The sequence below is a fragment of the Chlorocebus sabaeus genome, chromosome X (genome assembly GCF_047675955.1).
Source record: "Chlorocebus sabaeus isolate Y175 chromosome X, mChlSab1.0.hap1, whole genome shotgun sequence".
In the NCBI taxonomy this organism is placed as follows: Eukaryota; Metazoa; Chordata; class Mammalia; order Primates; family Cercopithecidae; genus Chlorocebus; species Chlorocebus sabaeus.
Window position 1 is genome coordinate 45841367 of NC_132933.1, and position 27808 is coordinate 45869174.

A 27808-nucleotide genomic window follows, 5' to 3' on the forward strand; every position below is an offset into this window, starting at 1 on the left:
GAAGCTCAGCTGTGGGGCTTGAAGTTTGTAATATTAGGGGCACTCCTTTGTATTACAATGTTGAGAATTGGAAAGGCCCTGGTCAAAATGTGAATGAGGTAGTAGGAAGGCATAATACACTTCAGGGGCCAGCATATTACAGGCCTACATAGGCCAAATCTTGCTCACCACCTGTTTTTGTAAATAAAGCTTTACTGGAACACAGCCATGATCTTCATTTATGTATTGCCTATGGCTGCTTTCGTGCTACCACATATGACTTGCAAAGCCTAAAATACTAATTATATGGCCCTTCAGAGAAACAGTTTGCCAACCTCTGCACTAATTCATAACCATGCACTAACTAGCTGTTTTTAAAACTTGCCTGATGATAAGAATCACTGAGGAGTGCTTGTTAAAGCACAGATGCCTAGGCTCATACCAGATTTTAAAAGTTAGAATCTCTGGAAGAGTGGGGCCCAGAAATCAACATTGTTGAAGATATCCCAATCCATTAGGCATACATTAATTGAGCACCTTAAGGCTGGAATGTTTGAGCTCTTCACTGACCCTATTTTTTTCTCCAAGCAGCTGAGAATCTCATTTTGCAACAGGCACCCTTTCTGGTTAAAATGAATTTTGGCCTGAAACATGGGACTAGAATTGCTAAGTACCTCTGGGGCCACTGCAAGCCCCTTGAAGCAACTGTGAAACCAGCAGCTTGGTGGAATAAGGAACAGAAGAGAGTCTGCCTTTCCCTCAGTGCAGAATTCAGCAGCTGGTTATTTTTTGACAATTTTTAAAATTTGGTGTCTGTATTAGTACAGATGTCAGGGTTGTGATCACTCAGATCTTGACCAAAGTCAGGTATAGGGCCAAATATTTTAGAGCAAGATAGGGCCCTGCTTTGGTAACTGAAAAAAATGAAACTCAGGTTCTTGAAGCTTTGACTGATTCGCCCTTCTGGCTCACTGCCTTTGACACCTGAGCCTACTTATAATCAATTACTATAGCAACCACTGTGGGAGCCTAGGACAATGGAGGGTCATCCTGGCTTTACCAGATCACTACTAAGGGAACCAGGGGGCCTTCCTTCCCACACTCAAGACTGCCTGGACATGAACATATCCTCTGCCTGACTTCCAAAGCCCGCCACAAACTACACCTGACTCTCTAACCACCCCTCCAAGATCACCTTTTGCTGCACTTGATGGTTCTATCCACAGCTCCCTGCACACACTGGGCTTGCTATCACTCCTGGACCCACCTCACGCTGTTTCCTCCCTGTCCCCATCCTTCAGGGTCTACAGTGTCCTTTTGACCAGCTAAATGCCATCACTTTACAGTTTAGTTCAAACTCTACCTTTATCCTGAATCCTTCCCCAACTCCTCAATTCCCCTTCTTGGATTTCCTATAGTACTCCTGTTAATCCACACTGCCATCACTCATATCCCCAACCAGGCTGTATAAGCAGAGATGCCATTTTATGTTAATAGGTCTCCCCCTAGCACCAAGCACATAGTAGATATGGCATAAAATCTATTAGTTGATTGCTAAAATTAATAATGAATTAGTTCATTAATTCAGCATATATGGTTGGAGTATCTACCATCTGACAAACACTATATGTCAGGAAGCTCTGTAGAAAACCAGTTTTTCTGAGGTGGCTCCCATTATTTTGGCTTTCTTTTTCTAGGCAGGTGGCTCCAAGCAGAGGGGATTCCAGTTCTTTAAGTACAGGCTGTTTTCAGAACCAGAAAACTAGGGTTTCATTTGAAACGGATTGTCTGTGCTTGCTTTATCAGGGTCATTCTTGGTCATAATCCAGTACTTTATCTGTTTAAAAATATTTACTGATTACCTACTGTGTGCCAAGGTCTAAGGGTTTCAAGATTAATAAATATCCAGTCAGTCATGAGGACTAGTTGGTAATTCAAAGATTAAGAAACACCCTTAAATACACAGAAGCTTATTAAGTGGTTATCTATGCAGTATGGTTTGAGGGGGCCTGGGAAAGAACTCCTGTGACCCCTCTCCCCAGTTGTCTGCCATGCTATGAGTCACTCTTACAAGGAAAATGTCATCTGAGAGAGACTCCATATCAGAATCATTTGCTGAGCCTTTTCAAACCAATACCAGGGTCTCATCTCCAGAGCCTCTAATTCAATGAGTCAGGGCAAGAGCCCAAGTATCAATATTTTTATGTTTTTTTTTCTGTCTCTGCTGCTCGAATGAATCAGAACTGAGTATTAATAGTTTTCAGAGCTTCTCAGATGGTTCTAATGGATAAACAGGGTCAAGAACCATTACCAGGCCAGGTGTGGTGGCTCATGCCTGTAATCCCAGTACTATGGGAGGTCAAGACGGGAGGATTACTTGAGGTCAGGAGTTCGAGACCAGCCTGGCAAACATGGCAAAATATTGTCTCTACTAAAAATGCAAAAATTAGCCAGTGTAGTGGCACATGCCTGTAATGCCAGCTACTCCAGTGGCTGAGGCAGGAGAATCACTTGAACCCAGGAGGTAGAGGTTGCAGTGAGCTGAGATGGCACCACTGCACTCCAGACTGGGCGATAGAGACTCTATAAAAAAAAAAAAAATACCAGCCACAGTATGTAGGAGTAGGTATTAGGCCATTATCCGCCACAGAATGTAGGAGCTATTAATAGAAAGAGACTTGCAGATTGTCTGGTCCAGTGTCTTTTTTTTTTTTTTTTTTTTTTAAATACAGATTCCTAGGCCACATCCTGGACCTATTAGGAGGTTGTCTTCTGGAAGTAGTGGTAATCAAACTTTAACATGACAAGAGTTCTGTAATAGGTAGCAGTCTCCTCGCACCCATGAGATGCCAAGTGCCTGCTATGAACACAGTATTATTTTCTGTGATGTAGGGGGTATAACATTAAACACATATTGGGAGTCTTCAAGAAGCTTTCAGTATAGCTAAAGAGAGAATATCTGTCAGTGGAGACTTGTTAAGGTAGTTATGTTCTATAACATTTCCATGAACACTGAATTAGTGAATACTGAACTGTTGCTCCAATATTTCACATAAATTATGGTGTTAAATTTTAAAAACAATTCATCCTAGTAGCTTCTATGTTCTTTATTTTACAAAGAGAAAATGAAGCTCAAAAGTGTTAAGTGACTTGCCTGAGGCCACTCCATTCACAGGTGCCAGAGTCAAGACTGAAACGCTGTCCAACTGGCCCCAGAACTGCAGTTTGTTTCTTGCACTACACTGCACTGCCCCCTATCGTCTCCATCCTCTGATTACCTCCGTATGAGAACTGACACAAGAAGGCAGAGGATCACCTTGTCAGACCTCGGCTGGGAACGTGTGCATTGGGTAAATCAAAATTTTCACACTCTGCACATGTCTGCAAATGACCAGGAAAGTGCCATGAGTATTGATTTTGGGGGTTATAAATAAATTTTTGGGAGTAGGCAAGTTGGCAAATAGGGAATCTGCAAATAATGAGGATTGACTGCACATGTATGTAAGCCTGACATTCAATTGGGATGCACTAGGATGGTCATACTAGTTGTAAAATACGGAGAGATTCTTTCACACTGATTGGTAAGTAGGCACTGCCCTAAGCTTCCTGGATGCCACCTGACCTCTCCCCCTGGACCTCCTTACAAACGTAGATCAACTACAGGGTTAACATCTGGCATAATTAAGAGGACTTCAAGACTCTGCTCCAGTGCTATTACTGACTCATATTTTGACTGGATTGACTCCTACTGTACAGGTCATTAAATGTTTTGACAATTAGCCCTGTGTGTGTGTACTCATCCACTTCTATGCTCCCAGGGTTTAGAGAGCACAAGGCTGACAACTAGAATGTAAGCTCTGTGAGGGCAGGGACCATGTTTGTCTGGTGCACTGCTATATTCTCAGCCTAGAAGAATGTCCAGAATAGTAGGTGTTTAATAAATGCTTGATGAGTGAATGAACAGATTAGGGAAATGCTCATTGAGGTTAGTCAGGCAAAGCTGTTTGGAGAACACGAGTATCGAACAAGGTCTTAAAAGAAACAGACATATATTAGAAGAGATGTGGAATAGTACAAGGACAAAAGTCCACAGGGCAGTAAGTCCTAAGAAGGAAATGTACCTAAGAAGGAGAAGGAAATCAGCCTGGCCTCAGCAAAGGGGCCATGGGTTGGGACCTGCAGAGTGAGCAGAACAGGGGGTAAGAAAACGTTGGAGGCACTGGGATGGGAAAGTTGAGATAGAGATTGGGGTGAGTGTTATGCCCTTTATTCTGCACCTAAGTTTGGACACTTGAGTTTTTTTTAGGTTGCTTTGATGGTTGGAAACTGGGTTTCCTTCATTCCTTCAATCAATATTTATTAGCACCTACTCTGTGCCAGGTGCTGGGGATACAGCAGTAACAAAACACAGTCTCTACCCTCATGGAGCTGACATTCTAATGAGGGACAGAGATGATAAACATGTAAATATAATATCTCATGGGAATGTAAAATGGCACAGCCACTTTGAAAAACAGTCTGGTAGTTTTTAAAGAGACTATATATACACTTACTATTTGACCCAGCAATCGTACTCTTGGGCATTTATCTCACAGAAATGAAAACTTATGCCCACAAAAATCCTGTACATAAATATTATAGCAGCTTTATTTGTAGTAGCCCCAAGCTGGAAACAACCCAGATGCCCTTCAATGGGTACATGATTAAACAAACTGGTACATCCACACCATGGAATACCGTGGGGGTACTACTCAGCAATAAAACGGAACAAAATATTGATACATGCAACAAGTTGGATGAATCTCGAGGACATTTTGCTAAGTGAAGAAAGCCAATCCCCAAATGTTACATATTATATAATTATATTTGTATATTATTTTTGTTTGTTTTTTAGAGAAGTGGTCTCGCTCTATTGCCCAGGCTGGAGTACAGTGGTGCTATCACAGCTCAAAGCAGTCTCCAACACCTGGGCTCAAGCAATCCTCCTGCCTCAGTCTCTCAAGTAGCTGGGACTACAGGTGTGCACTACCACATCTGGCTAAATTAAAAAGAAAATTTTTAGAGACAAAGTCTCATTCTATGTTGTTCAGGATGATCTCAAATTCCTTAGTTCAAGTGATCCTCCCACCTCAGCCTCCTAAGTAGCTGGAATTCCAGACAGAAGCCACAATGCTTTGCTTCCATTTATATAATATTTTTGAAATGATAAAATTAGGGAAATGTAAAGTCGTTGACAGGGATTGGGTGTAGGGGGTGAAGTGAGTATGGTTATAAAAGGACAACATGAGGAATCCTTTTGGTGACAGACTTGTCCAGTGACTTTTTTAAGTTTTCAATTTTTGTGAGTACATAGTAGGTATATATATTTCTAGGGTACATAAGATACTTTGTCACAGGCATGCAACGTATAATAACAATATTATGGTAAATGGGGTATCTTGACTGTGTTGGTGGATACATAAACCCACATGTGATAAATTCATATTGAACCATATACATATGTTGTATCATTGTTGATTTCCTGGTTTTGCTATTGCACATAGTTTTTTGTTTTTTGTTTTTTGTTTTTAAGATCGAGTCTTGCTCTGTCACCCAGGCTGGAGTGCAGTGGTGCAATCTCAGCTCACTGCAACCTCTGCCTCCCGGGTTCAAACGATTCTCATGCCTCAGCCTCCTGAGTAGCTGAGACTACAGGTGCGCTCCACCATGCCAGGCTAATTTTTTTGTGTTTTGTGTAGGGATGGGATTTCACCATGTTGGCCAGGCTAGTCTCGAACTCCTGGCCTCAAATGATCAACCTGCCTCGGCCTCCCAAAGTGCTGGGATTACAGGTGTGAACCGCTGCACCCAGCCTATTGCACATAGTTATGTAAGATATAACCACTGGGAGAAACAGGGTAAAACAGGGTAACAGGTACATGGTATACTTCTACTATCATTGCAACTTCTTGTGATCTATAATTATTTCAAAAGAAAAGTTAAAAAATATAATATTTCAGCTCTGAAGAAAAAGTAAGCAGTATCAGAAGATAGTGACAGGTAGATGCTATTTTAGAAAGGATACTCGGGGAAGGCTTCTGCAAGAAGGTGAAATTTGAGAAGACCTGACTAACAAAGTAAACCCAATCTTATACTCTGATCAGAGTAGTAAATTCTAACCACACATCAAGCACGTTTTAGTGGGAGAACTGGTGGTCATTTTCAAGACAGGAGATTGGGAGGTTGGGACTGACTGCCTACTGCCCACGAGGCAACTGCACACGTGCAGCAAAGTGGTGGGGAGGGGACTATTGGTAACAACAATGGAGTGATGGGGCTTGCCTGCCCAGAGACAAGATAACTGGAACTGAGAAAGGCCTATCTGCCTGGGAGCATTGTGTGTACATATGTGAGAGAGCACATGAGTGTGTGTATATGTGAGTAGTGTGTGTATGTATATGTATGGGTATGAGCGGGTGAGTGTATGTGTGTGAGTGTACGTGTGAGGATACATGTGAGTCTATTAGGTATGAGGTTGTGAATGAATGTGTGAGAGTATTGTGTGTATCTGTCAGTGTGTATATGTGTGTGAGTGTATGAGTGTGTTAGTGAAGTTCACACTGATGCAGAAGAGGTCTGGGAGCTGAGGGCCATGGGGAAAGGCAGTTAGTTTGAACCAAGATTGATTTCAATCCTGCTCTTGCCTGGTGAGCCCATGCTGTGCACCTGTGTTCCACCCCTCACTGTGTCATCTCTCTATGGAAAATCTTGCCCTATCCCTCAAGGTCCAGCTCAGGTGCAGCCTCTTCCTTGAAGCCTTCCCTAATTTCACATTCCCCACCCCCAACAGATGTGACCTCTCCTGTGGCTATACATTGAGGGTACGGCATCCATGCTGGGGTGCAGAGGACTGTTGGGGACATGAATAAGGGGACAGGTGGGCTGGAGGTAGAGTGAGGGCTCTGAATTTTGCACATGGAAGTTGTGTACCTGGGTTTGTGCATTTAAGCTAAGATTGCTATAAGGATATAACCAATAATGGACACTGAACTTTCTAAATCCAACTCTTGAGGAGAGGGGACTAGAAATTTTTACTTTTAATAAGTAGTCCTGGCAACTATTATGATCAGGTATGTTTAGGCAACACTGTTCTACTTTAAATCTCTCAATGTACAGATGATGAAACAGGTCCAGAATGGGGAACTGACTCATCCAAGGTCACAAAGCCAGTTAAGTGATTGTACCAGGACAAAGATGAATCTGTCCAAGTGTATCCCCCAGCAACTTTATATTAAATTATATCACATATGGTGCTGTGTCTCATACATTGTAGGTAACTTATATGAGTAAGATTGGCACCTATCATCATCCAGGACTTTATGAGAGTTCACATTGGACAGATACATTTTAATGGAGTACAGCCAAAAAGAAGTGGAAACTGTATTCGGAACTGAAGCAGTGGGCAGCTTAAGTGGGTAAAGCAGAAGGCACAGGACAGAACACAGCACAGCACAGCCCTTCAAAATCCTCAGCTTTGGACATGAGCAGAGACATGCTATTCAGAAGGTATTTAAGTTCACTCCTAAATCCTTGGCTCATATGTTGGTTGTAGTCTCTGAACCCCCAACCCCATCAGTGTTGCTTTCCAATATGGAAATGTCACCTCTTCTCAGTCAGGAGGAAGGGCAGATGGCAAAGAGGCTCACTCACCTGATGAGTGTGCAGAACTGTAAGAACGATGAATTCCTTAGCGCTCCTACAGAGAAAAGAGGGAACAGGAGAGTAGTGTATCATGTACTAGGTATTCATCTAGTATAAGAAGCAACACCAGAATTTTCCCCTGGCTGCATTCAGGTATATGGATTAGGATAGAGGGCAATCTGAGTGTCTGCATGGACACTTGGCCTCCAGTCATTTGTGGAGGCCGACACAAACCATCCATATTAATTCACACAGGCATCCGAAGATGGTATAACCATTACCTCTGGGGTTGTCATTTTTTAGATCTTCTTTTCATATTCCTTCTCACATACTCTCTGTAGAAATCTCCAAACCTTAGTAGCAATTTTATGTGTAGACTAGAAAATTCTCAAGGAAAACTGAAAGTCTGCATTACGGAATTCAAAGTCAGAGAGTCCTGGGAACCGTGTACAATGATTATTGGTAATTTGGTATTTAAGTGAGAGGAGACATTCAAAGGAAAAACCCAAAGGAGGTCATTTGGTCACCATGACTCATACTCAGCAGATTTGTTTTAATTGAGGGACCAAAAAAGAGAGCCAGGGAGCAACAGATGGAAACCAAAACTCTCCAGATAGCAAATATTCAAAAGAATGAAGAATATGAAACTCTTCCGGCAAGAATTATGCCAATGATCAAACAGGCTGTGGGGTATGAAAATTCTCTCCCAGGAAAAAATAATCTTTTAAAAGAACTAAAAGAAATGGAAATAGTTTGCCTTGAAGGAGCTTCCCCTCTCTTTGTTGGCCCTTTTCAAATGTTTACGTGAACAAAGTCATTTAAGAAGTAGAGTCAAGCTGCCCTTGATTCTGGATATTTGAGAAATGCCAAGGCCCGCAGCTCTAGAACTCTGAACATCTCCCACATTTGGTGAGGCAAACTACAGGGATTAATCAGCCCCAGGGTTTGGGAAGTTCCCAGAAGTAAAGAGTTGTGTTCCAGGAAAAATACTAAAGAAAATACTTTATCTTGAACAGGGGAGGGGCATAACATAAGTTGGATTATGTGACTTGTCTCCTCCAGCCCCTTGCCATGTCTCCCCATTTCATTTAGAACAAAGCCACAGTCCCTATGGTGGCTTCAAAGGTTCTCCATTATCTGGACTTATTTTCTACAACTCTCCTCTTTCCTTACCAACTCCAGTCCTACTGGCTTCTCCCCTGTTCCACAATCGTGCCAAACACACTCTTGGCCTTAGGGCCTCTGCACTGGCTGTTCTCTCTCCAACACCTTCTCCTCCCTCAAGTCTTTCTTCAAATGTCACCTTCTCAATGAGGTCAACATTGGCCCTACTGTTTAGTTACATTTTGCACCCCTGTGCCCAGCACTCCTGATCCTCTTTACCTAGATCTACTTTCTATTCTTAATAACGTTTATCAGCTTCTAATATGTTGTAGAACTACTTATAATCTTTTCTGCTTATGATGTGTCTCCTTTCACTAAAATGTAAACTCCAGTGAGCCGGGGATCTTTGTCTGTCTTATTCATTGCTGTATCTTCAGTATGTGGAACAGCGCCCGGTGCATCAAGGACAATAATAAATACTGGTTGGTTGATTGATTGAATGAATGAATAACCCACTGGCTCCCAAGGTTATTAAGAGTGTGCTCTGCTTTAACGCTGAAAGAGCTCTGGAACCCCTCGCGAAATCAGCCTAACTTGTTTTGGAGTGCAAAGATATCTACTGAAAGCAAAGCAGTGACTTCTGAGGGACCAGGCTGAAAAAACCCCAACATGCCCTAATAGGATAAAAAGAACTCACCTCATATTGGTGTGGTAGCAGAGGGTGGAGAGTGGAGGGTGGGGAAATGCAATATACAACTGAACTTGGAGAAGAGTCAAAGAAAAGGTCATTAGGGATCAGACACATTTCATGGTATTGAGCTGGAGGGAGCATGCCAAGGAAGCCAAGAAGTGCTCTGGACTTCAGGAGGGAACATTCCAAAGCCCTTCAGAGCTAGTTAGAGGGTGCTGTTGCATACACAGATTGCTATGTCTGCCTTTGAAGGCAAGGGAAGAGCTCTGGGACCAGGTGGGCTTTTGGGAGCCTGGAAAGATGAGTGGGATGAAAACACTCTGAACCAGGAGGAGTTGAAGGAGATGGAGGCAGACATGAAGTCAGACTATGCAAGGGGGAGAGAGAGAGGAGGAGAGAGAGAGAAAGAGAGAGGGAGAGAGAAAAGGAGAGACAGAGAAAGAGCGAGCATGTACATGGTTCCATTTGGAGTGAGATAGCCAAGCTCCCCCAGAATGAGGTTAGTCCATGCAATTTGGAGCCTTTACCTCTTATTCTCTAATTCCTTTTCAACAAATGTATGCCAGGGTGTGTGCATGTGGTGTGGATGTGGGGTAGGAGAGTGTGTATGGTGTGTGTGTGTGTGTGTGTGTGTGTGTGTGTAATATGTGTAGGAGTAAGGGATAGGTAAAGACAATGTGATTACTCTCCATTTATAAACAGTGGTGATCCCACAACGTTCCTTTTGTCATCAGCTTCTATCTGGGGAGGGCATTTAGGGGCCACAAACACTATGGACAGTATCCACATTGGGAGGTTCTCTTCCTCAACCCACTGGCCACGAATTCTGATTTTTTTTCTGGAGTGGGGGAGCTGGTCAATGTCTTGCTTGCACTGTGCATATATCTAGGATGTTCTTTTAATGGCTTGATTCTCATCTGTCACTTGGTCTGTCCCACTGGACAAAAAAAAAAGGGGCTGGGGTGAAGAGATTCGTCGGGTGGAGGGAGGTAGGGGTGACACTCCAGCAGGGAGTTCTTTGCATCTGTTCACATCATTGGAGATGCTAAGCCAGTGTGTATGAAGGCTCCTGCTGACCCTGAATAGCTGGTCCCTGAAGTTCTGGGTTAGCCAGGAGCCCTGTATAGGGCTTCTCTGCCTGGAAGGATTCTGCTCTCAGAGTGAGGGGGGATAGTGGTAGCCCCATGTCACCGGTGAGTCAGGGGTGGGGATACTGATCAGCTCCTGCCAAGAGGCCCCTGTTACCTGATAAGTTCTATGAGCCTCTCCCTCGGGGCTTCACTCACGTCTTCCTCATTAATAGCCACAATCTGGTCACCAGCCAGGAGCTTGTTCTCAGAGGGGCCTCCTGCAAAGGAGAGGAGAGAGATGTGAGGGCTTAGGGTTACTGCTGGTAAAGTCCAGGTCTGGGCAAGTCCCCTGTGCCTGTAGGAGCTGAAGCGGGTGCTGAGGCCTGGAGATGGTGCAGGCTGAGCTGTGGTGATGTAGGGGTTGCTATTCGAGCTCTCTGCTGCTGTTGCTGCTGCTGCTGCTGCTGCTGCTGCTGCCTATAAGCAGATAGAGGGCAGAGGAATGAAGACAGAGAATGGAGTCGGCCTCCTTTAGTTCCATGCCAAGAAAGACATGCTCTGGACTTCAGGAGCAAGCATTCCAAAGCCCTCCAGAGCTAGTGAGAGGGTGCTGTTCCAAACACAGAACGCTAAGTCTGCTTTTGAAGGCAAGGGAGGTGCTCTAGAACCAGGTGGGCTTTTCGGAGCCCCGGAAAGACAAGTGGGATGAAAACACTTTAGCTGGGCATGGTTTAGTAGCAAAAGGTCCCAGACTCAGATGAGGTCAATAAACATTTTACTGGCTTGCTTCTTAACGAGGAACACAGACTTCCATTTCATAGGCGGGACTTGCTTAGGTACAAGGAATGACTTCCAGACTACTGGAGGTGGTCAGGCGACAGAAGGAGGAAGGATCTTCTTACTTGAATATTATTCATACTTACTGGTCTGTAAGGACTTAAGCATTCACTTATCTGAAGACAGAGGAAAAAAACCTAAAGGGTTATTTTTTTTTTAACACTGAGAAATGCCACTGTCCAATAAATGAGGGGAACAAACTACATACCCTTGTGCAGTTGGATATTTGTTTCCTCTCCCTCCCATTTCTTTTCTTTCTTTATTTTTTATTTTATTTTTATTTTTTGAGGTGGAGTCTTATTCTGTTGCCCAGGCTGGAGTACAGTGGCATGATCTCGGCTCACTGCAACCTGCACCTCCCAGGTTCAACAGATTCTCCCACCTTAGCCTCCTGAGTAGCTGGGATGACAGGTACACTCCACCACGCCCAGCTAATGTTTGTATTTTTAGTAGAGATGGAACATCTCCATGTTGCCCAGAGTGGTCTTGAACTCCTGACCTGAGGTGATCCTCAGCCTCCGAAAGGGCTGGGATTACAGATGTGAGCTACTGTGCCTGGCTCTCCTTCCCATTTCTACTGCAAGGTTAAGAAAGCAGACCTATCTGAGGGCTGTACCTTCTTGGTTGGGGCAAAGGGTGAGGGTAGACGGGTACCACAAGGCTACGCTGCCTCTGATGTTTAGCAAAGATCTTCTTGGAGAAAAGCTTCTCAGAGACTTGGGGAGAATGAGAAGTCAGATCCAGCCTGACTCAAATTTGAAAGAAATGTTCAGTGACATGACCCACTATCAAACCAGCCTTGACTCTTGTTTGAGTCCACCTCGAAGGGCCAGATCCCAACTTCTCCCTCTCTCTCCAAAGAAGAGGGCTGCCCAAATTCCAAAAACACGAACATATACAACAAATACATCACTTGAGCACAGCTCAATGGCTCTGGAGTGTAGAGCCTATGTGCTGAGGATGGCTGTGCCAGCACAGGCAGCAGGATTCATTGCTCGAGCAGCAATTGCCCTAAACACACGAAGCCAAGTCTCCTGACAGTGCACTGGCTTCAGGAGCAGAGTGTGGTGGTGAAGAGAACACTCTTTACAGCCAGACAGACCTGAACTCTAATTCCAAATCTGCAGTTCACTGGTTGTGTGACCTTGGGCAAGACATTTAATCTCTCTGAGTCTCTCTTGCCTCATCTATAAAATGGGAAAATAACAGTACATATGCATCACAGAAATGTTGGGAGGATGAATGAGATGATAAATATACAGCACTTAAAACAGCTGATTGATGTTGCTAAGAAATGGATAAATGGTAGTTATTATACCATCCAAGGGACAATTCCTTTAACTCATTTCATTCCTTCTATCTACTTCTGCCAAAAATACCAGTCTCTTAGGTGGAGGCCACTCTATCTATCTTCTTCTTCCTTTCCCTCCCCTCCCTTTCTTCCATCTAACAGAAGAGGTCCTCAAGGAACTCAACCTCCTTTATGGGCCTTGGCCCTTTGATGGCACTGGTAACATCAGTCTGCTACTGCTTTCACAAATGGTTTGTTGGCTTGATCAACCATAATTGCTCTTCTGTAGAATACTTTTTTTTTGGTCTTTATTATGGCCTCAAATGAAGAACCAAACAAGTCCTGTGCATTCAGAAGCCACCTGGACCAGAAGCAGCACTATGGATCAGTCTTTTATGGGGCTTTTATAGGGCTATGCATGCCAGCCCCATGGCTTTTTGTGGTTCGTGCCTGGGGCTTTTCTTCTCTTCACCCCTCCAACTCCTTCTTCATTGTTATACCTTTGGCAGCTGAACCCCTCTAGGCCTGGGGGCTTCCTTCAGCTGTGCAAATTCTGTCTCATTTGAAGTTAAAGTAGGGGTTCCTGGTGGTCTATTACTGAGTGTTAGGTGGTCCCTCTTTCCCAGGATAAATTTGATTTCTGATCAGAGATTCAAAACCTTTTTGCCAAACTGCATGACTGACTCCAGAGCCTTAGGTCAGCCACGGACTCCTGTACTAAATTGTTGTTGTTGTCGTGTGTGTGTGTGTGTGTGTGTGTGTGTGTGTGTGTTTTCCCCCCTCTGTGCCCTCTAGTTGAAGAGAGAGCTTACAAAAATCTTTTTCTTTTCCTTGGAGGATTGCAAAATTCGTCAAATTTCTGCAAGACCAGTTTGTACTCTGGCTGCTCCTCTTGACTGAGCGAGAAACTGTTGTAAACATCTAAAGCCTCAGGCCCAGCAAGTCAGGAATAAAGCTCCATTCCGTCTGTCTTTTTTGTCAATGCCTAGCACATTCAAAACAAAACAGTACTTCAGTCTTTTCCCATTTCATTCATGATAGCAGGGCTTCATAGCTTAGGTGGGGCTTTGCTTGTTCCATCCCACATGGCCCCTTACAGGACCTACTTCCCCTGCATAGCATCAAACAGGCCCAGGTGCAAACCCTGGCTCTGCTGCTTACAGCTGAGTGACACTGGACAAGTCATTTCTCTTTCATTATACCTCAGTTTCCTCATTTACAAAATGGGAATGATATTACTTATTTACCTTGCAGGGGTGGCTGTGAGAATTAAACAAGATGATGTAAAGCACACAGTAGATGCTTAATCAAAGGTAGATGTTTGTTACTGCTACTGAAGCATTCAGAGATTTCATTATCCTCTCCTTTCCTATCCCACCTGTGGTCTGTATCTTCATTCTGGTCTTCAATGGCTGACCTATTTCATGAGTATGTACATGTCTCCACAACCTGATGGTTAGGTTCTTGAGAACAGGAACTGTGTCTTGTACTTCCCTACAACATTGCTGGGCTTAGAGTAGGCAATCTATAAATACTTGTTGAATTAAATAGAATAGGCACATCTTTTTTTTGCAAGACATTATGGCTCTTTTATGAATGTTCTATGCAAAGGGAATCTTTATTAAGACCCAGACGCTGTTAAACAATCAACTGCAGCCTTTTTCTAGGGCCCCAAACAACCTTAATGGTTGTGTCTATCAGTCTTAAAAGGCCAGCTCCCTCACACAGTTATTGGTTGGCAAGTCTTCAACCATTCTTCATGAATTCTTCAGCAACACAGTTAGAATGCTTGGAAGCTCTGCTTTTTGGGAAGACATGTGGGTGTTGGGAGACAGGAGTCAGGGCTAGGGGGACACTCTGAGGGACACCTACCTGGCCTCACAGATCGAACCACCACAGGCCTCTCACTGCCAGCCACGAAGCCAAAGCCATATATAGGGTCTCGATGAACGGTCACTTGTCGCAGTATCTCTGCTGGCAGCTGCTCACATTCCATATCATTTGCGCTCTCTTCCTGCATCACATGACTGGGGAAAAGGGAAGATGGGAGCAAAACAAGATGCACAGGGAACTAAGCCTCAGAACCAGCAGGGAGAGAGGCCGGTTAGGGTTCTGGCCCTGGCACCCAGAAGTTTACAGCTTAGCTTCCTACATCCTCTGGAGCCAACAGAAATGATGACTGCCTCATATTTCAGATTGGAGAAAGAGAAACCTAGAAAGTAGAAGCTACTGTCTTCAGGGCTAGAGCCAATAGAAGAAACTGATGTCGTGAGCCTGAAATTAGAGTCAGACCCTTCCTCTCAGATACTGGAACACCAGAAGGAACCCAATACAAATATTCTGCAGAAGTTAACTGTCATCTTCCACTGACTTAGCTATTAACTCCTTAAAGGAGACCAAAACCTTGGCAGGAAGAGACCACAAGACAGGCAAGTAAGTGGCAGAAGAAGTGTAAAGTTGTTCCAGAAGATGGAGCATCTTCATGAAGCCCTGATGCAATTAAAAAAAATTTTTTTTTAATTTTTTTTTTTTTTTTTTTTGAGACAAAGTCTCACTCTGTCACCCAGGTTGGAGTGCAGTGACACGATCTCGGCTCACTACAACCTCTGCCTCCCGTGTTCAAGAGTTTCTCCTGCCTCAGCCTCCCAAGTAGCTGGGACTACAGGCATGTGCCACCAAGCCTGGCTAATTTTTGTATTTTTAGTAGAGGTGGGGTTTTGCCATATTGGCCAGGTTGGTCTCGAACTCCTGGCCTCAAGTGATCCTTTCACCTCAGCCTCCCAAAGTGCTGGGATTACAGGCGTGAGCCACCACGCCCGGCTCATCTTGATGCAATTTTAAACTTGAATATATCTTATGTTGTATACAAAAATAAATGATTTAGGTAGTATATATAAATAAATGTGCTAATGTCTGGGACCACAATTGTCCATAATGCCAACTTCTTTCAGTTCCACAGGAACTCTGGAAAAGAGTTCCTGTGGGCCAGGAGGGGAGCTGCATCCTGGGGCTGCCAGCAGGCCTGAAAGCCCAGAGAAGCTGGGAGAAGAGAAATCACTGTCCTAACACTGGGGAGAGATTATACATTGTTCTCCCGATGCCCACAACTTAAGTGACTAAAGCTTAGGAATTCCACAAGAGCTTCATAAATGTTCTCCATCAAGGGCCAGGGGAGGCATACTGCAGGCAAGAAGGGGTCTGAGTGTAGTATTCAAATGAAAAGCACTGAAGAGTGAGGGTGTAGAGACACTGAGGTCTGTGATGACACTGGTGCCAAGGCCAGGGAAGGAGGTAAAAGGAGGAATGGATGGTCAAGGAGAATGGTAGGGCAGGTGGAGATGGAGGAGAGAGGGCCAGGGCCAAGTGACCCAGAGCCTTGGTTCGCTCATCTGGCACCACTACAGCCCCAGACTTTTAGGCCTTCTAGATAGATGGGTTTAAGTTTTCTAGCCTCAGTATGTGTATTTGCTAAAATTACGGTTCCAGGCAGAGCCCTTTGGAACAAGATACAGAGGGCCAGTAGCTAATTAATGAAACTAGTATAGGTTTGTAAAAGAAGTAGGAGATTTTGACACTCTGAGAGCAACACAACTCTTTTTTTTTTTTTTTTTTTTTTTTTTTTTTGAGATGGAGTCTCCCTCTGTTGCCCCAGCTGGAGTGCAGTGGCACGATCTCGGCTCACTGCAACCTCCACCTCCCAGGTTCAAGCGATTCTCCTGCCTCAGCCTCCAGGAGAGTAGCTGGGATTACAGGCACGTGCCACCACAGCTAGCTAATTTTTGTATTTTTAGTAGTGACATGGTTTCACCATGTTGGCCAGGCTGGTCTTAAACTCCTGGCCTCAGGCGGTCCACCCGCCTTGGCCTCCCAAAGTGCTGGGATTACAGGCGTGAGCCACTGCACCCAGCCGAGAGAAATGCAATTCTTTATTAGCTAAGAATATCAAATTCATCAGTAGCAAATGGTTTGAAGCATTTAGGTTATTTATCAGGACACAGTTTCAGTAATTAGAGAGAAGCTTTAGGACTATTTATAGGGGAAGGAGAAAAGATTTAGAATAATTGTATAAAAGAGAAATTCATAGTCCAGCAAAGAACTCTGAAGTTGTTTCTATCATATGAGATCTCTCTGGCTACACCTCACGCTGGCTTAGAGTCTATCTGTCACCCCTTCAGGAGGTGGAAGGGGATGCTAGGATGAGGTCAAGTCCCTGGAAGGCAAATTCAGAAACTTGCTCCTTCCCTCTCACACTGCTAATATAAATGGTCACTTTTCAATAGAAAGTCACTCCGAAGCTGGAACGTGGCTGATTAGTGTCCTGGACAGGCACCCTCATGGGACAGGGACCCTCTGAGGGTGGCCACAGGCTGGCGCCTCTTTCATTTTGGCTCCTGGTGGCAGGCAGGAGCTCGTCCTTGAAGGGAGCCAGAGAACATCTTCCTGCAGCTGCCGTCTTGCCTCACCCCTAGGGCTATTTGGGAAATGAGCCCTTTGCTTCCTGCCACCCGAACTTGTTGGCACTAAAAGGACTTCTTGGGATGGCACCAGCTCATTTCCGACATGGGCATCAGCCAGGGAAGGCTGTGCAGACTGTGGCGTGGGGAGCAGGAACTCCAGCAAGGAAGACAGACACAGGTGTGCTGTGGAAGCTCTTGGGATACTGTCCTATGCTCAGCACTCCCCCTTGATCCCTGCCACTGCAGCCTCCCCTTTGCCCCTTTTTCCTTTTTTGAAGCAGAGGACACTTCAATTTCCATTGGACCTTGAGGTACTGCCACTTCTGAAGAAAGTGGGCACTCCTGGAGCCAGAGGAATCAATAAGCAAACAGCCTTTTGTGACACAAGTGCTTTGCTTTACTCTTTTGACACATATTAATTAATCAACAAGTATTTATCGAGTGCCTAATCAGACAGTCCAGCACTCTGGGGTACACAGGAGAAGTGACAGGTCTCTGCCCTCAAAGAGCTTTCAGTCTAGCTGCGGGAGAAAAGACAAGTGTATGTACTGAACAAGAGAATTACAGTGCTAACTGAAACTGGTAGATGAGATCTATAACTAAGTTCCAACTTGGGTGTTCAGAGGAGGGGGTAGAGAAGCTGGAGAAGACTCCATGGAGGAAGTGGGGATTGTACTCGCTGGCCAAGAAAGGGCAGAGTTGGGGAGACAGGCAAGAACCAAACTGTGTGCATAGGTGCATTCCATCTTCCTGCAGGTGGCCCAGCTATGTGGCTCATAGCCGCAGGCGTGTATCCAGGTGTGGCTGGAGCACATTCATCCCTGGGTTGTCCCTAACTGAGCCAGACTAACCACCCTTAACTGCCTTCAATTCTGCAAGCAGCCCTTTTCTCACACCACTCCCAGGTATCTTGAGACAGGAGAGAAACACCTCCATTAACAGACCAGAAGGCCATTTTACAATTCAAATGGAAGTTGTTCCTTCCCTCCTGGGGTTTGCCTTTTTCAGTGTCTGCAGCTCAGTCCCTCTGAAATTTGCTAAGTGCCTGGAGACTTGGGAGTGACACTGAAGGCAAGCAGTGATGGATGACAGGAGCTCAGCTGTCCATGGGTCACATGACTATCCTCCTGGGGGAAACAGGCAATTTGACTTTGAAAGATGTTTGGCTTCTGGTCCCTTCAAATAGGGCATCCCTGAACAAAACTGTGAAGCATCCAATGCTTATCTCCCCCCACCCCCCACCCCACGAGGTTTGTTTCTGAGGCCTGCTATTTGCTTCTGTTGTTTGCCCCAAGGTATGCAATGCCTTCCTTCTCTCCCCTTCTTACCAAAGTCCCCAAAGGTATTCCCTCACCTTGTGCCAGGCTTGCCCTCTCTATTTAGCGACCTGGGTAAAGGCCTAGCCTTTCTCTTCTGCCTAATGATAACAACATTTTATATTCGTGCAGTTCTTTTCATTTTTACCCTCATTACTTAATTTGAGAAAAGATGCTTTCACATCCATTATCACCTCTGTCCTGCCAGACAGGCTAGGTGACTGTTCCTCCTCCATCCCAGCCTTCTAGGTAGGAGATGAAGAGGCACAGACCCACAGTGGCTAAGCACACTGGTGGCCCAGCTGGGGCCACATCTTTATGCTAGGACCACAATCGCAGCACCCCCTTCCTGCTCCCTCCCACTCAGGGTCCTGGACCCTCTGGCTATCCAGAGTCTCCATTGCAAGCTGCCCCAACCCTACAGTCAGCAGCAGTCTATGTCCTAGCCCAGCCTGTATGCTCAGCCCACATCATAATTAACCTGTGTCTGAGCCTGTTCACTCTGCGTTGTTGGGAGAATGAAATGAGATCATGACTACAGAAGCACTTAGGAAGGTTAAGCATATCACACAAATGTAGAGGTGGCGATGTTATTGGTAGCATTATTCGGGGTGGCTGGAGGAGCAGAGAAAGGGAGCCAAATATAAACTTCACCCACTTCACACAGCCGAAGCCCTTCCCCCAACTCCTTGCCTCTAAGAGATAGCCCCGCAACACACTCTGTCCGCTCATTCTCCCGGCAGCTCTTTCCCTGACCCAACTACCAGACAACCTGACTCCCTCTGGATGCCCTGATTCCTCCATGGGCTAGACTGACCCCTCCATCACTGTCCAAAGTGGGACTGGTAGCTCAAGCTCATGCTAACAACTGTTGCTAGGCAGATGTGGCTAAAGGACAAATGAACCGAGAATAATACGGAATGATTCTAAGCTGATGCTCTCCTGAGTTGTGCTTTCATACAGGAAGATGGAAATGTAACAGCTAAATTTCCAGGCATCCACTTTTAGTTCTCCAGCCCTCTTTGCCTTTGGCTCCTTTTTCTTTACATTTGGTTGGCTCCTTGGGGAGTCTTGTCACTCCCCTCAAGACTGGCAGGATTTGGAACCATGTGGGGCCAATTAGCCCTCTGATTCCGGTAACAGAAGCCTGACTCTACTGGAAGCTCTAGAGATCCAGCATGGCAGGCTAGCAGCTGGGCCCCCATGAGATGCAACATTCCCCTGGCAGCAGAGATGGCAGCCCCCCCCAGAGCTGTGAAGTAGCTGCTCTGGGTGCCCTTTTGTAGGGAGCTTGAGCACAAACCTTTCTTCCTGTAAAGGAGCCCTTGCTTGTTATTTTGGCTAGCTGCTCCTTATTCTAGTAGTGCTGCTCAAAATTTAAAGTACATACAAATCACTTGGGAGTATTGCTAAAATGATTCTGATGCAGTAGGTCTGGAGCAAGGTCTGAGACTCTAACAAATTCCAGGGTCGTGCCCATGCTGCTGGTTCACAGACCACACTTTGAAAAGCCAGGACTGAAAAGAGTGCTATTTTTAGACAACGGAAGAGCTAGTCAGGTGGGAAAACTGAGGTGCTTTTATTCCACTGGGTTATGGCATTGAAGGCCTGGGTTAAAACATAAATGTTATGTTTTGTGGACACATAAATTCATGCAAAAAAAAAAAAAAAAAAAAAAGAACTTGCTGGTTGAATCAGATTTATCCCAGGAGAGAACAGGGAGGGCTCTAAACTGACATGAAATAAGACAGATACGGCTGCAATGAGGAAAAGTAGACAGAAGATCTGAAAGAGGGGGCACTGCTTAAGTCCAACTGAAGAGTTTGGTCAGCAAAAGGAAAGCCTGAGAACAGTGGCGTCTGGGAGGAAGGTGAGGAAAATGCTGGAAAAGGGGACAGTGCAGAAAACAATAATATCAGCTGCCATTTATTGAGGACTTACTATGCTCCAGGTGCTGTCCACAAATTATGTCACCTCATTTTCACAATAACCTCATGAGCTAGGTGGTATTATGTCCATTTTACAGATAAGGAAACTGAGATTTTGGAAGAGAGATTAAGTAATTTGCTGAAGGGTATACAACTATATATATTGTGTGGCACAGAGGCAATCATCTTCCACAATCTGTGCCAAGAACCTGTGGATAAAGTAGGGGTTTGGTTGTTGTTATTGTTGTTTTGTTTTTGAGACAGTGTCTCACTCTTGTTGCCCAGTGGAGCCATCACAGTTCATGGCAGCCTCGACTTCCTGGGCTCAGATGATCCTCCCACCTCAGCCTCCCCAGGAGCTGGGACTACAGGTGCATGCCACCATGCCTGGCTAATTTTTTTTTTTGTTGTTGTTGTTTTGTATTTTTAGTAGAGACAGGGTTTTGCCCTATTGGTTAGGCTGGTCTCGAACTCCTGGGGTCAAGTGATCCGCCCACCTCAGCTTCCAAAAGTGCTGGAATTTCAGGCATGAGCCACCGCACCCAGCCTAAAGTAGTTTTCTAGAAGGCAATGAGATAGGCTTGGTAGGAGGATTCGGCAGACTGCTCTTCCCTAAGTGAACTGAGGGCCACTTCAATGCTGTCTGTAAGAGCAGCCTCCCTTGAAGTCCCCCTACCCAGTAGCTCACCTATCAGAGACTCCAGCCCCAGAACTGACTTTTTACATGCCTCTAAGCCTACTCTCCCATATGTGAGACTCATCCAACAAGGTCTCACCTTTCTGTTCACTTCAGTCACCACCAGAAAGAAGTCTACTTGCCTCTGGTCCTTAGAACCCTGACTCTCGTCCCCATAGCAGTCTGTTTACACTCTTATCCCATTTTTCTCCTCCCTTTCAAATCCTTCCAGTGTGTCCACTGGAACTCTCAGTCAACAACAAACTCTCCTATAGCCTCAGTTTATTCTCTGAAAGTGTCCTTCACCTTCTTTCCCAGTTGAGACCTGTGTATTCCTTGAGGGCACCACTTCCCCGCCAGCCCTCTCAAATGGAAACTGGGGTTTTAGGTTTTGCTTTGTTTTGTTTTTCTCTTGCAAAATTCAAGTCCTCCGGGACCTGCAGGTGAGATAGGTGTCCTCCTTGTTGCCAATGCTGCCTCCAGGCCATTACTCCTCCTTCTTTCTGCAAAATATCCTGCACCCTTGAGGAACCTGCCTGCCGCCTACCTCTACCACTCTCTTTCTCCTCATTGGTATCTACAGATTTCCTGAGTCGGTCCCACATTCACTGAGGTCTTTAGTTCCCAGTCACATCTGATCTTTCCCTCCACTCCTTAAAAGAAATCATGGTAAAATATCCATAACATAAAAGTTACCATTTTAACCATTTTTATTATTGATTGATTGACTGAGACAGGGTCTCACTCTGTCACCCAGGCTGGAGTGCAGTGGCAGAATCATAGCTCACTGCACCCTTGACCTTCCAGGCTCAAGCAATCCCACCTCAGACACACAAGTAGCTGGGACCACAGGCGTGTGCCACCATGCCTGACTATTTTATATATATATATATATATACACACACACACACACACACACATATATATATACACATACATATATAATTTTTTGAGATGGAGTCTCGCTCTGTTGCCCAGGCTGGAGTGCAGTGGTGTGATCTCTGCTCACTGTAAGCTCTGCCTCCCGGGTTCACACCATTCTCCTGCCTCAGCCTTCCCAGTAGCTGGGACTACAGGTGCCCGCCACCATGCCTGGCTAATTTTTTGTATTTTTTAGTAGAGATGGCGTTTCACCGTTTTAGCCAGGATAGTCTCCATCTCCTGACCTCGTGATCCGCCTGCCTCGGCCTTCCAAAGTACTGGGATTACAGGCATGAGCCACCGCGCCTGGCTTATATTTTATATTTTTTTGTAGAGATACGGTTTTGCCATATTGCCCAGGCTGGTCTTGAACTCTTGGGCTCAAGCAATTCACCCACCTCAGCCTCCCAAAATGTCGGGATTACAGGCGTGAACCACCGTGCCCAGCCTTACCATTTTTAGAAGTACAGTTTTATAGCATTAAGTACACTCACATTATTATGCAACCATCACCACCATCCATCTCCACAACTTTTTCATCTTCCCAAACTGAAACTCTGTACCCATTAAATAGTAATCCCTCATTCCTCCTCCCTTCCCAACCCATGGAAGCCACAATTCTACTTTCTGTCTCTATGAACTTGATTTCTGTAGGGATCTCATATAAGAGGAATCATACAATATCTGTCTTTTTGTGACTAGCATACTTTGCTTAGCATAATGTCTTCAAGGTTCATCCATATTGCTGCATGTGTCAGAATTTCCTTCCTTTTGAGACTAATAGTACATTGTATGTATGTATCACATTTTATTAACCTGTTGATGCATATTTGGGTTGTTTCTACCTTTTGGTTGTTGTGAATAATGTAGCTATGAACATGGGTGTACAAATATCTGCTGCAGCCCCTGTATTCTTTTGGGTACATACCCAGAAGTGGAACTGCTGAATCGTAAGGTAATTCTATGTTTTACTTTTTGAGGAATCATCATACTGTTTTCCACAGCAGCTGTACCATTTATGTTCCCACCAGCAATACACAAAGGTTCCAATTTCTCCACATTTTGGCCAACATTACAACACTTATTATTTTCTGTGTTTTTCATTTGTTTTTATAATAGCCTTCCTAATGGGTATGTCCACTCCAACTCTTGATATCATTGTTGGTGAATTCAACATCCACACGGTGACGAGGAGACGTCTAACAATTGCTTCTTCCACTTCACTCACTCCATCATCACCTACCTAGACTTTGTGTTATCAGATATTGCACTACCCCCAAATCTCAATGCCCAATATCCCACTCTCTGTGACACCATCTGTCCTTCCAGTTTACCTCCACAAGGGCTCCCACTGCAGGAAGAATCTGAACGCGTCATGATCACCTATTCACTTCCCACTTGATATTCCCTTTTCCTGGAAATCTCTTCCCTCGTTTTTCACAAAGCTGGTTCTTCATCATTTAGGTCTCAGCTTAAATGTCACCTTTTCAGAGATGCCCATCTGCCAGCACTTTCTCCTACTTATTACTGTTCTTACTCTCCTTCAAGTTCCTTTTTATTTTCACTTCTCTTCATGTCCAGCTTAGAGTTCCTGGTCTATCATTATGATCATTCCCTTCCAAACACCTTCAACTTCCTTACTTCCTCTCCCCCTGCTATATACCTCATCCTTTGATGAACTAAATTCTCCATGACTGCATCCAAGTAGCTGAAGGGTGCTGGAGAAAAGTCACACAACTGGGTAGCTGGACTTCACTTTAAAATCCATGGGTATACGCTCTCAATGCTGTCTGGCCATTTATCTCCTCCCTCCCTCCTTCCCTCCCTCCCTCCCTTCCTTCCTTTCCTTCTTTTCTTTTCTCTTTCTTTTCTTTCTTTCTTCTCTCTCTCTCTCTCTCTCTTTGTTTTTTTCTGGAGTTTTGCTGTTGATGCCCAGGCTGGAGTGCAATGGCACCATCTCGGCTCACTGCAACCTCCGCCTCCCAGGTTCAAGCAATTCTCCTGCCTCAGCCTCCTGTGTAGCTGGGATTACAGGCGCCTGCCACCACACCTGGCTATTTTTTGTATTTTTTAGTAGAGACAGGGTTTTGTCATGTTGGCCAGGCTGCTCTCAAACTCCTGACCTCAGGTGATCCACCTGCCTCGGCCTCCCAAAGTACTGGGATTACAAGCGTGAACCACCACATCCAACCGTGGTCAACACTTTTTCTGTCTCTAAAATGACTATTTAATTGCTCGCCCTCTCTCCTCCATCTTCCTCACTTTCCCATTTTCCCCAAGAAATCTCAGCTGATGACCTCATCCCATAGATTACTGAAAAAAATAGAAGATTAAAAAAATTAGATGAGAGCTCCTTCATCTTACCGCCACCAAATCTATACACTACCCTGTCTACATCTGTATCAATGTTTTATTTTTCCCTATTAAAATGGAGGATGTTTCTTATCTTCTATTATGGCGAATCTCCTTGCTTATGTTCTGGTATCATCCCCTCTCATGTTCTCAAGGATTTTACTCCTTTGGGCGTTCATTCTCTTCCCTAAATTACCAATCTCTCCACCGCTCCAGAATCATGCTAGCTGATGGAAATAATCCATCCTTAAGAAAACAAACAAAATACACCTCCCTCTACTCCACAATTCCCTTGCAGTGTCTGCCCCATTTTCCTGGTCCCCTTGGGAACAAAATTCCTCAAAAACGTTTTCTACACTATGTCTCTACTTCATCTCTTTTTTTTTCTTCTTTTTCTTTTTACTGGCCTCTACATAAGGACACAACACTTCTTCATCTCTTATTTACTTCCCAGTCCACTATCCTCTGGCTTCCACATCTATCACTCTGCAGAGTTGCTCTTGTTAAGGTCCCCAGTGGCCTCCAATCCTCACCTACTCAACTTCTCAACAGGTGTAGACACAGTCAGCCACTGCATCCTTGCTGAAACATTCTCCTCTCTTGGCTTCTAGGACTACCTCCAAACTGCCCTCCAACCTCTCTGGCCACTTTTTCTTAGTCTCCTTTGTGGGCTTCTCCTCCCCTACTTAATCACTAGATATTGGGGTTCCTTGGAACTCAGTTCCAGGACTTCTAGTCTCTCTCTACTCTCTTTCCTAAGGTGATCTCATCCAGTTCCAGTCCCCTGGTTTTAAATACAATCTATATTCAGACAACTCCCAAATTTGCATTCTAACCACACCTCTTCTGTGAGTTCTAAACCTCATGTACTCTGACATGTTTACTTTTATGCCTCACAGGAATCTCAAACTTATCATGTGCGAAACTGAACTCTTGATTTATTTTCCCTCTCAAGCCCAGGCTTCCCTCAGCCTTCCTCATCTCAGCATATGGCACCATCATCTCTTCAATTACTTAAGCCAGAAACCTGAGAGTCATTCTCGAGGCCTGTCTCTCCCTTTCCCTTACCTCCTCACTTAGTCCCTCAGTATTGTGTAAGTATTGTCGGCTGTCACTTAAAAACCTATCCAAGACCGGGCACAGTGGCTCACACCTGTAATCCCAGCACTTTGGGAGGCCGAGGAGGGCAGATCACCTGAGGTCAGAAGTTCGAGACCAGCCTGGTCAACATGGTGAAACCCTGTCTGTACTAAAAATACAAAAATTAGCTGGGCGTGGTGGCACGCACCTGTAATCCCAGCTACTCAGAAGGCTGAAGCAGGAGAATCGCTTGAACTCCGGAGGCAGAGGTTGCAGTGAGCTGAGATCGCACCACTGTACTCCAGCCTGGGTGACAGAGCAAGACTCTGTCCAAAAAAAAAAAAAAAAAAAAGGAAAAGAAAAAAAGAAAGCTTATCCAGGATCTGACCAGCTCTCTCCCTCTCCACGGCTGTCACACAGTTCAAGCCACCATCATCATCTCTCCTGTGGGCTGCTGCAGCAGCCTCCTTACTGCTCTCCTTGTATCCACTGCTGCCCCCTTCCAAGTCTGGCCTCTACAGATATTGCAAAAAGTCTCTATCAGATCCTGTCACTCCCCTGCTTAAAACCTTTCAGACATTTCCTACTGCAAGCGAATAATATTCAAACTCCTTTTGTGTGGCCCACAAGGCCCTGCATGATCTCTTTCTGCCGTACCTGCCAACTCCCCCACACCCCCATGTTACTCTTCCTCTTGCCTACTACAATCTTGCCCTCCTGGCCTCCTTTTAGTTTCTCAACACACTAAGGTCTTTGCCACCTTAAGGCATTCCCACTTGGTATTCCTTTTTCCTGGAAACCTCTTTTCCCATTCTGCATATGGCTGAATTTATCCTTTAGGTCTCCATTTAAATATCACTTCCTCACAGAGGCCTTCCCTGGAAACTTTACCTTGGTTTTTCTCTGCTATTGCAACCTGTTCATTTCATTCTTGAGACTCATCACAATTTGTAGTTATATATTCATTTATGTGATTATTTGGCTTTAAACCCCATAAGAGTAGGAACTCTGTCTTTTTTGTACAACAGTGTATCTCCTCCACTTGATATGATACCTGGCACACAATTAAGTGCTTAGTATTTTCTAAATCAACCAATGCAGGAATAGAAGTGAATTTGAGGCATACAGATTAGAATCCTCTGGCCATTCCATGCAATTTATTATCAAATACCTACTGCTTGTGTCTCAGCCTGTGAAAGGCAGGTTTCTGAATGGGAAGTCTGGCCCATGGGAGAAACCCCTCAACATCTCTGTCCAAAGACAAAGTCAGAGAGAGAATGCAGTCAAAGAAAGAGTATAGGGAGGGCTACAAGCTAAGAAGGAATGGAAGCGGCATGGCTCCAGCCTTTTTAGGGGAGTGACAGTAGGAAATTCAACAGCTATTCCTTCTCAGAGAAGGAACTTTTTAAGGGTAGACAACTATCCTTTCAGAATGGCAAGAGGCAGGAGGATGGGCAGGGTGACTTTGAATAGTCCTTCCCATTCTGAAAGTCTCTGGGTAGATGATTTGGTTACTTTCCTAGCTTCCTCTCTATTTCCCTTGCAGGCCTTCATGGCTCTGCAACTTCCTCTTCAGCTGAGCTTGGAGAGGCATCTTCTGGAAAACATGGTGATATCTGGATTCTTTTTCTGGTTGTCCAAACAGTTGCTTTTCCCCAGTAGGCTGGAATGGAGACACCTATCACCCATTCTAGCAGGTCAGGAGGGAGCAGGGGGAGAGACCAAGGTCATCTTTCCTTTCACAAATACCTGGAAGACTGGAGTCACCTTGCAAAAGTCCAACCCCATAATGCTTCAGAGAGGGAACTGCAGAGGACCCTCTATACAGCTGTCCCCTCCTCTGTCCCCTCCTCCCTCCAGGAGCTATAGTCAATAGATTCAGACATGTTGTCTAATAGGTCCAGACATGCTCCTAAACCCTCCCTGCTGGGGCTGCCAGCCCAGTGACAGATGTGAGGGCTGTGCCAGATGTGAGGCTGATGCCATATGGCACTGTGTGTCACAAAGTCTGAAGCTGCTGCCACTGAGCTGTGGCAGAATTAGTGGGGAGATCCTGTTTTAGCCTCCACTCACCTGTCACCGGCAGAGGCAGCGAGGGGGAACTGGAGCAATGAAACATTCATAAGAGCTTGAAGGAGTTGTCATGTCACACCAAAGAGCCCTGGGCACCCACCCTCCATGTACCACACCAGCTAATTCTGAAAGAGGCAGAGACCTATAGGGATTGACTGAGCCAGAAGGCGAAAGATAAGGAATGAAGGAAAAGACACAGTCAAGAGGGGAAGACAGCTGAGCAGGAAAGGGGACCAGGCAGAGCAGAGGGGAGAGGAAAAGAGAGGCCATGAAAACAAGACAAAGAGGAGAAATGAGACAAGAGGAGGGCCTTGCAGATGGTGAAGAGGAAAGTTCAGGCTTGGGGAAGGCAA

The 27808-nt window shown here is 45.1% G+C and overlaps 1 protein-coding gene across 1 annotated transcript in view; it reads right to left on the reverse strand.

The window, feature by feature from the left end:
* FRMPD3 (FERM and PDZ domain containing 3) overlaps nucleotides 1-27808 on the reverse strand; it is a 97353-nt gene that overhangs the window by 63962 nt on the left and 5583 nt on the right. The window contains 3 exon segments of the mRNA XM_007992499.3: nucleotides 7669-7714; nucleotides 10700-10802; nucleotides 14525-14679. Coding sequence (XP_007990690.1) covers nucleotides 7669-7714; nucleotides 10700-10802; nucleotides 14525-14672 — 297 coding nt within the window. The 5' untranslated portion in view covers nucleotides 14673-14679.